At 39.2% G+C, this 9,976-nt stretch overlaps 2 protein-coding genes across 5 annotated transcripts in view; one reads left to right on the top strand and one right to left on the bottom strand.

Moving 5' to 3' along the window:
- Positions 1-9,976, top strand: part of LOC144441436 (TNF receptor-associated factor 2-like) — a 311,144-nt gene that overhangs the window by 294,718 nt on the left and 6,450 nt on the right. Inside the window, exons 1-5 of one of the 4 annotated variants that reach the window (XM_078131007.1) lie at positions 69-191; positions 6,290-6,470; positions 8,046-8,112; positions 8,478-8,579; positions 8,817-8,981. In XM_078131007.1, the coding sequence (XP_077987133.1) occupies positions 6,322-6,470; positions 8,046-8,112; positions 8,478-8,579; positions 8,817-8,981 (483 nt within the window). In that variant the 5' untranslated portion in view covers positions 69-191; positions 6,290-6,321. Of the gene's footprint in view, positions 1-68; positions 192-5,499; positions 5,591-6,288; positions 6,471-8,045; positions 8,113-8,477; positions 8,580-8,816; positions 8,982-9,976 lie in introns of those variants that run through there. The other 3 variants (XM_078131008.1, XM_078131009.1, XM_078131006.1) reach the window with 3 other exon arrangements.
- Positions 532-4,188, bottom strand: LOC144440623 (integrase/recombinase xerD homolog). Its single transcript, XM_078130009.1, has 3 exons — positions 4,089-4,188; positions 3,777-3,800; positions 532-2,165 (listed from the first exon to the last, which is right to left on the bottom strand). Exons 1-3 carry the CDS (start codon positions 4,186-4,188, stop codon positions 1,144-1,146), a joined length of 1,146 nt encoding a protein of 381 aa, XP_077986135.1. The 3' UTR covers positions 532-1,143.

Raw genomic sequence — 9,976 nt, 5'->3', positions numbered from 1 at the left:
GTGACGTACGTCACATCACGTCATCGAAATCCATCAGCCATTTAGGGGAAACCCCCTACAAAATATAATTAGAATAATGACGAACCTACGCACTTATATATACCACCTGAGTCACGTGAGTGACTCATACACGTATACACGGCCGCGGAACACCGGACGCAGAGCTACATAGACGAACATACACAGTAAAGGTATGTACGTATACAGCTAATAATAATATGGTTGGATAATTCCACTGGCGCTGTGGAAGTTGCTAGATCACAGAGAGAACTACAATAGTGTGGCGAGCAATGCAAATCCGCTGCTCGCTATTCGGCTTTCACTGTTGTCGTACGTAGTTTTCTATGATCTAACAACTTCACGAGCGCCTGTGGAATATTCTGGAAATTTCCATTCGCCACATCGCTCTGTACAATAGCTCCATCAATAGTCCATGTAACCTCTTAGGAATACATATTGATGAGTTTTGGACCATCTCCGGGCCTTAAATACATTTACCAAAACAAACATATATACAGTGTGTGGCTACGCTGCCAGGTCATTGAACTTTATTCACAAACATAGAATAAATGTTACAGTGCTGTAGAAAAGAGTTGACAACAAAATTAATATCTCCTGCAGGAACCTCGCCCTAAAAACCAGAGGTTAAAAACCTTTTCACGTATGGAAAGGAAAAAGCTCTGGAAAAGCGTTTGATTACCTGCTCCAGAAAATCTTTCAGTTAAATTAATGATACATCAAACATCAAGATAAATCTAACAGTATACAAAATGGCTACAATTTAGTGTAAACATCCACTACTAGGCAAATATAGTTTTATAGAAAACAAAATACAAATATTGCATAAAAATTTACATGTGTCAATGACCAAGGTAACGTGTAGACTGAACATACCCAAACTTTACTGTCAATCAAACACACGTGATATGCCATCACAGCGCCCTCACAATACACCAAAACAATAATTTCTCCCTATACGATGTAACTTGAGAAATTACAAGTTTTGGACCATCTCCGGGCCTTAAATACATTTACCAAAACAAACATATATACAGTGTGTGGCTACGCTGCCAGGTCATTGAACTTTATTCACAAACATAGACAAGCAAACAGAAGGGGAGAAAAAGTGGGTGATTTCATAGACTATACCCCTAAACACTTGGTTACAGATAAACACTCAGAAATGGTATCATGAATGTAGCCATCTTTGGCCGTTGATGAACGCCACCTACCGTGCTGCATCAGCTGGCGAGATGAAATTCCTGCCTGAGCAGCTGTTGTAGCACCCCCACTACGAAAGGAATGGGTTCCAAATACTGAAACATCATCAACTACTAAACTCAATTTCTGTTTAACTAATTCTCTAACTCTAGTGTAACTGAGATGCTTATCCTTATGAATCAAAGAAACTGAGTGTTTTGAAACAAACAATGGTCTAAAAATAAATTGATGTGACTCACTTGAAATGCCTGCAAGTGTAAGATATCGCTCAAGGTAAGCTACAGGACAAGTGGTTTTACCCGACCTAGAAATGTGTATGACATTCCCCTTACTATATTGGTCATTCTTACTTTTCTGAATGACTATAGAAACATGACTGTCAAAAAATGAAACATGTGACCTCTTAATATTAACTACATCACTAAATCTGAGAAAACCAGCGAAAGCTATTAACATCAAACAAATGTCTCTCACGTCCTTAAGTGAACTCGAGTCCTTAAAGTGTTCAACAAGTTCAGAAATAACTTCTGTGGTAACTGGCTGTTTTTTGATTACTGGCCTACCAAGCAGACGTCTCGCTGACTCGACCAAGTTCTTGACAAAAGGATGTTCCGTAGGTGACGGTAAACCTGCGATTTGATGAGCCCACTGAATGCTATAAAATGCTGACTCAACAGTTTGTTTGGTACTTCCTGCTGTAAGAGACCCCTGAATCAGATGTGTCAGATACAGTGAAACGTGGCTGGGCTCTGCTGGGATAGCTGTCAAGTTATGATCGGAAGCAAACCGTGACCATTTGCTAAATGCATTTGAATAAGCTAACGTTGTTGAGTCTGCTCGTGAGGCCATGGAAAAACTTGGAAGATACTTGGCTAACTGTAGCAGCGTTGGATCTTCAACCTTGTCAAACTCTGCCCAAATGCCAGTATGGAAAATGCCACTACCTGTGAAATAAAATTCATACAAAAAACAAATTGAACTGTTGAATACCATTAAACATCATAATTCTATAGAAAAACTTCATTGGTTTTCCTTGACCAAATGTCAATACATCCATACCATGCCATTATTGGCTATGTAAATGACTACTATGGACAACATATACTTCCTGTTGTCGCTAGAGCCAACATTAGGAAACACAGCTGGGGCACTCCCCAGACTGTGATAAACAGAAACCATCTCTGTTTGCTCTAGGTGCAGATTCAAAATCTAGCCACAGGGCCAACACCCTGAAATTTAGGATTCTACCTCCAAAAACAGAGTTCCTTGCCTTTCCAGTCAGGAACAGCACAGGGTCATTACTTGGTAAATCTACCCAGTCATGCACAAATTCTGACAAATGTACCCCGTCAGGGCAAATTAATGGCCAATAATAGGCAGATTTCCAAACAGGCAGTATTAGAGCACCTTTGCCTGAACAGAGTTGTAGATGTCTAATTGTCCTCCCAATAAGATAAGTTGGGGGCAATAACCAGTTGATATCAGTCCCCCAATTCTGAGTAAAAGCATCCATTGCTGAAGAATTTGGACACCAAAATCTAGAGTTAAAAACAGTACATTTTGCATTGTAAGATGATGCAAACCTATCCACAGAAAATGGCCCCCAGAGAACGTTCAGCTGATTAAAATAATTCATATTGAGTGACCAATCATCAGTGTCTACTAACTTACTGATATAGTCTGCTTTCTCATTAGCTGACCTTGGAATCCATTCAGGATCTACAGATATTCCAGATTGGATGCAGATTGCAAATATACTCAATGCAATGTCTTGCAACATGGGTTTTCTACTGCCCCGGTTAATTATGCTTACCACATTCTGATTATCTGTAAACCACTTTACAGATTGACCCTTTATAATATCTGCAATACTATATAGTACTCTATGTACGGCTTCCAATTCACGCCAAGTAGAACTCTGGCTTGCTTCAAACTGATCCCAATTACCATGCACAATGTCCTTATCATGTTGAACGATGTATCCACCAAAAGCCTTACCTGAGGCATCAGAGTATGCTACTTTATTGGCTTTTGAACTATTCCATATTGGTCTGCCATTCAACATAAACTAATATTGTCTTTCCAAAAGACCAATTCATCCCTTGCCTGTTGTGTTAACACAACAAAGCTATTCCAAGAACTCCTAGTATTCATAGCATAATATAAGTGACGAGTCATAAGCAAGACCACATTACCTACTCCTGATCTCATAGAGATTATTTGCCCGACAATGTGTGCTATCCTACGTACTGCGATTGGCTTGGACAGACTGTGAATAAGCGATTTCCCATTTCTCCAATAGTCCAATAAATTCTGGATAGAAGCTAACAAACGAACAATCCTGTCAGTAGTGACTGAAATCTCACCTTTGCACATATCGATGTCATTGCCAAGCCATGTTATTCTAGGCACTGGCTCCCATTGGCATTTTTGCTCACTGGTAACAAACCCAAACTTGGACAGATCAGACTTAACCTCTCTGGAAATTTGAGAAGCTTTGTCCAGTGATCTGCCCGCCCCCAGACCGTCGCCAATATAGATGACCATTGACTTACCTTCCCCTCGCCATTTAGCAACAACTGGTCGGAGCAATTTAGTGAAAATGTAAGGCCCCGTAGAAAGCCCAAATGGTAAAACACAAAAAATAAAAAATCTCCTACCTTCCGGAAATTCCCATGAAAAACCTAGAAATTTCCTATGCTGTGGGAAAATCTCCACGTGATGATATCCTGATTTCAAATCGAAATTAAATAGAAAATCCCCAGGCTTGATCAATTCTTTTGCCACTCTTAAATCCTCGCACTTGAATCTATTTTTAAACAAGTGTAGATTTACCAACCGTAAATCGAGTATAAGCCTACTCTTACCTGCTTTATTAATCGAGACCGACAAGGGGTTACAGACATATGGCCTGTCTTTCACTTCTTCTATTGCCCCCGTTTCTAATAAATCTCGAATAGCCCCCATTACAAAGGTTTTATTTGCCAATGCTGAGGCATTATTAAACTTGAACATGGGAGGTGGCAGTGATAACAACGGCAATTTGTAACCAAATTCAATCAACTCCACTATGGGTTTGGGCGCGTGTTCCCGCCAAAAATCGATACAACGTAGCAAATTTCCCCTGACACGAACCGGGGTTGCCTTTACAGAAATATCAGGATTTGATGCAATAATTGGAATTAAATCATCAACAAAGACATCAGAATCCAAATCTGAAAAATTACCTTCCCCCTAAGACGAAAATTCCACTTCCCCATTAGAAACTTCGAAAATATGGGAAGGAATTATACTTAACTTTTGTAGTCATGCATTCCCGCCAACATTTGAGTTGGCGCCTACACTAGCAGTTGCTGTATATCTGCATTCAGATCGAAAGTGCCCAGCTTTTCCGCATGAAAAGCAAACTCCGGGTCTTGGGCCACCACCAGGGCGTTGTCCTCCACTTCTTGATACACTACTAATACTATCCTGTTGGGTATTTCCGCCTATGGACTTATTAAAGTTTTGGCCAGGGCGAAATTGTGTTTTCTTCTTCTTATCCTTCTGTTTTCTGCTGGCTCGCATCTCCGCCTTCCATATACGTTTCTCGTCGTCACTATCGTCGGCAAGTTCGTGAGCCTGATATTCTAGAGCTGTCCCCCATCCAAATTCGGACCCGTCCGCCAGAAGAATTAGTTTTTGACGTTGATCAATAATTTCGATACCTTCGTCGAGCTTCTTTTTGGCGTCATCTAGTTTCTTGAAATCGATATTTGATTTGGCTTCTTGCAGACCGTCTCTGACTTTCATATTGTGTTTAAACTGATCTTCGTTGGCCTTTCTTTTGAACTTTGGTGCCTCCGAGTATTTCACCCTTTTGATTTCGGTCAACTGCTCCCTGTTCGCAGCCTCCTGGGTTGTTTGTAACTCCCGCTTCATCAAAGACATCTTGTCAGTCACGAGTTGGTTAATCGAAGTCAGCAATTGGTTGTTGTTTGCCTGGATAATCTGATGTAGATCCAGTGTAGAGTTGTTAGTAGCCTCAGCAGGCTGCCTGGTTTCCGATTCGGCCATGTTTAGGTCCCAAAATAGCAAGAACGTGCAGAAAAGGTTGAAAATTGTACGGCATAAAAATTTACATGTGTCAATGACCAAGGTAACGTGTAGACTGAACATACCCAAACTTTACTGTCAATCAAACACACGTGATATGCCATCACAGCGCCCTCACAATACACCAAAACAATAATTTCTCCCTATACGATGTAACTTGAGAAATTACAATTATATTCCATACAACATTAGTAATCCACAACAACCAACGGGAAAATCGACAGTGAAGGGGTAGCTTGAGTTGAGGAGCAGAATATTTTAGATAGTATTGGGGGTATACTCTTTCTGTTTTACTGTTCATTAGGTTTTCAATACATCTATGACAATGTAGTATATTATGTATTTGTAGAGTACAAACCACAGCAGTTGAAAACCTAGTCTCGCTGCCAGACTCGTGACTATCGTCCCTAAGCTTTGTATTGCCGAGCGGCGCAGCCGCGGAAGGGAGGGGACAAGTCTTTCTCTTTTTACGCCTAAAGCCGCTCGGCATACACACGACAACTAAGAAGAAGATTAGGGACGATAGTCACGGTCTGGCAGCGAGACTAATGAAAACCGTGTCCAGAACAAAAATCCCTTGATAATCGGTGAAGTTTTCAACTATGTTTAACCAAAAAGGTTGTTCGTGAGTTAAATCACGTGTCAGAATTTACGATTTAAATCCAAGGAAAGTATAGGTTACAATCCAATGTCTCATTACTATGTGTGGATGCTGAAGTTGATTCAGTGGAGATGGAGGGTGGGGGTACCGTGTATCATTACACCTTAAGGTATGGGGGGGGGGGGGTTACGAAAATACTTGGGTTCATTCCGGGAGGGGGGGGCGGCTGCGGAAAAAAATTGACCAAAATAATTTCTCCCCAGCCCCCATCCTGCCCTAAATTCTGAACCCAGCCTCAATACTATTTTGTGCTGGCAAATTTGCAATTTTCTAGATTTATTGATTTTCATTTTAACTTTCTTTTGAAACCAGTAAACATTCACGTGACTTTTACCTACATATAAATGAGTGGATATTCGAAAGACCTATTCAAGGGTGCCAAACTTGATGCAAAGTTCCTGTGCACTCACTGTTCGAAAGTGTTAAAAGACCCCATTCAAACGTTTTGTGGACATCGATTCTGCAGAAAATGTTTGGAAGAAATGCTAACAAGGTAAGTTAACGATTTAGCTATAACACAAAACTAGTATTTAAAAAAAAATATGTTAATGTGTGTCGGGGTTTAATTCAACTAACGATTTATTAGTACCTTACAACATGATATGGTAAAGGTAAGATCGTGTTGCAATGATCATACATTATTTTATCAATAACAAATCACGTGTTTCTTATAACCCGTCCAACCAGACATTTAGTTAAAGCAACCGACGCTAAACATTTGTTTACAGTACATTGCCAAAATATCTTGGTCATTTTTCTAATAATTCCATTCTAGAGAAAGTGGGTCTCTTCAGACTATAATATGACGAATTTATACATTACAGTCTTTATATCATGTTCGTATACTTTACATATAAATTATGTATTTGGCATTGTAATAAGATATATAAATATTGTGGCCAGCGATTAAATGAATACAAATATTTACGTACACTATTTTCTGGTCATGTTTTCGGAACCTAACATTTTTTTTCCAAAGCGACAGATCGAAAATATGTTGAGTTCCTTAAATTCTTTTCATGACAAGTCCATTGCCACCATAATGACAAATGAGTTTCAACGTACTTTCCAATGCGTTAGTCTGTCACAGTGTTTTTTTGTAAGGTTGGGTAACCCCAGTAACAGAAAGGGGTAAAAATGGCAGTATTTCCCATAGAGTCTATGGTAATTTTATTTGGGAACCCAAGAGAAATAACATGGGAACCCCGGTAGACTTTACCTACTTAGCAAAGATAATAGCCTGTATAATCACGACTGTCGTCATGTTGACAAATGTGTTTCAACGACGTATTTTCCAATGTGTTCTCTCCATTTCCGATTATTTTGTTATTATTGAATGTTATTCAACAAATATTTTTTTTAAGCTAGGTATTGTGATGGATTTTTTAAAAAGAAAATAATAATTGAAAATAATATTCGGTATAGAATCGTGGTTGATTAGCTTATTAGCCTGGGTATTAAACCATCAGTCCTTGATAAAAGAATAGTGTGTGCTATTAAAGAAAAATCAGGCGGGGAAAAAATCGACCGAATTGTATGGGTCAGTGATTTGTTATTGTACTACTCACGTGACTTGACGAACATTTCGAGTAAGACAGCACACGTACGTACAACGACACATGCTATGACTATATGTCGGCGTACTTTAGTTAAATGATCTTCGTGCTGTTCTTGGTGTCTCCTATAGGTTATGGATTTGTCACGGAAATGGAGGAGAAAGTAACAATTGGAGAACGATATTTCGTAAAGCATTAGTTCTTAAACCTGGTTATTAATCGGACATTCTTAAACATATGAGAGGTATGTGGATATGTGGATACAAGTAGGTAGGTACAAATGTAGGTACAAGGTAGAAAATTATACTCCAGTGCTATTGATTGATTGATTGATACCTCCATTTCAAACGCACCGTTTGTATATAGCGTATAGCAACTACTTTATTTTTTTAACACTGTGTAGTACTTATCCTAAAGTGAAACTCCTCAGGGTTTTGGGAGTAGGATTTTCTGAAATCCCCTCAATTTACAAAATAATGATGGCGTTTTTTTTTCATTTTGCTTTACAATAGGAAAGATGTAACATGCCAGGCATGTTGGGATGAAGAACACTGTGAATCGTTACTGTCGATTGAAGAGGTATGTATATACTTGCAGTGTAAATGAAAATGCATGTGTATAGATCAAACATTGCATGTAAATTCATCGGAGCATAAGACAAGAGAATTGTAATCATGGAAGAGAGAGAGAGAGAGAGAGAGAGAGAGAGAGAGAGAGAGAGAGAGAGAGAGAGGGGGGGAGAGGGAGAGAGAGGGGGGAGGAGAGGACGACGACGACGACGATGATGATGATGATATTTCTTTGTGCCAACGAAATGTCATAGATCAAAACCAAGAAATGTGATTATTGTTATTCTGCATATTTCTGAATAACAAGTCAGCAGTTTTTAATCCGTTTGCGTCTGCTTAATCGTGTGCTCTTAATTGTTTTTCTTCGCACAACAGACAAACAACGACAGAGCTATACTTCGGGAACTGAATAGTCGCCAGGTACGATGCCCCAATGAAGGATGTCACTGGAGTGGACTATATAGGAAATATGATCAGGTATGTAGTTTTATACAACAGATAATAGTTCTTATTTTACATTATTTCAAAGCCAAAAGATATGATGATTTGAAACAATTTGTTAAGGTTTATATTAAAATTACACTTTTATAGACACTAATTCACCCAATTATCGCTAGTTTTTTCCAGGATTGAAACAGAAAATTAAAAAATATATATATTATCGCTACTGTTTTTCCGGGTTTGACCAATTCCTGTTTCTTTTTTAATTTATAGGATCATGAATCCAGTTGTCCTCTTGCACTGATTAAGTGTTTGAATACTGGCTGTAAAACTAGAATAAGGAGAAAGGACCTTGCTGAACATTTACTGAACGACTGTGTTATGAGACAAGTAGAATGCCAATACTGCAAGGCTGAAATATCATTCAAAGAATTGAAGGTAAGGTTTATTGTTTATTTACTCGTCAGGAAAGATGACAAATACCTTCTGTGAATAAATCACACACACACACACACACACACACACACACACACACACACACACACACACACACACATGTGATTATACATCATGGTAGTAACTTTGACCAAACCCTTGCTCAATTTTGTAGAATGGATAAACAAAATATAGTCCTCAAATTACACAGGGAACCTTGTACATCCAAGCACTTCCACATCCTAAATTGAGGCCACATCCCAGTGCTAGGAGGAAGATCACAGCTATGTAACTCACAACCGCCTTACAAGGTATATTGTTCCACAGCCCTTGTATATGTGGTTGTGAAAAATCTCCCAGTAGCATTAATGTGGAATACCGCCTCTGTGCCACCACTGTTTTGCACATCCCAGTACCATAGTTGTGTACTGTACACCTAGCATACGGTAACTTGTGCACATACATGTAACAGCTGTGGTGGAATAATACCCTGTAGCAAGTTAGCAACCCCCTTTTCGTTCATATCCGGCTAGCATTTCTCACATAGCCAGCTGGTACATGACTGTGGGAAATACCGCTGATACAGCAATTCTCACGTAACTGAAACATGGCTATAAGAAAAAGAAAACCTATGCTGCCTTGCTATTTTTAACATCCACGTTACATTTATGTTGGCATACCAGCTACACAGCTGTCGAAATCTAGGTACTTATGTTACTTCTATAGTATGTTGGCCAGAGCTGTTGGATATATTGTGCACATAACTGGTACAGTCCCCGTGGCTCCACTGAGCTGGTACAGCTAAGTGCACAACCCTGCCATAGGTATATGTGGATGTTGCAGAGGTGTAAGGTTCCCTGTGTATGCATTCTAATATAGCTTAAGATGAATAAATATACGATGCACATTTTTTGCTTGTGTGTGTTGAAAGGCTTACCAGAAATTTCCGAAAAGACGAAGTATGAGAACTTTACCTAACCTGCACGAGATTTCAGTCT

This window comes from Glandiceps talaboti, chromosome 10 (genome assembly GCF_964340395.1).
Source record: "Glandiceps talaboti chromosome 10, keGlaTala1.1, whole genome shotgun sequence".
Classification (NCBI taxonomy): domain Eukaryota; kingdom Metazoa; phylum Hemichordata; class Enteropneusta; family Spengelidae; genus Glandiceps; species Glandiceps talaboti.
The sequence above is the reverse complement of the archived record's forward strand: the minus strand, read 5'-3'. Positions and strand labels throughout refer to the sequence as shown.

Excerpts from the sequence above, each read along its gene's own strand:
- LOC144440623 (XM_078130009.1), bottom strand. The coding sequence starts at position 4,188 with ATGGGGGCTATTCGAGATTTATTAGAAACGGGGGCAATAGAAGAAGTG. Across the intron at positions 3,801-4,088 it reads GGTCTCGATTAATAAAGCAG|TTGTTGCTAAATGGCGAGGG; the intron begins GTAAGAGTAGGC and ends TGCTCCGACCAG. Across the intron at positions 2,166-3,776 it reads TGCTAAATGGCGAGGGGAAG|GTAGTGGCATTTTCCATACT; the intron begins GTAAGTCAATGG and ends TTTATTTCACAG.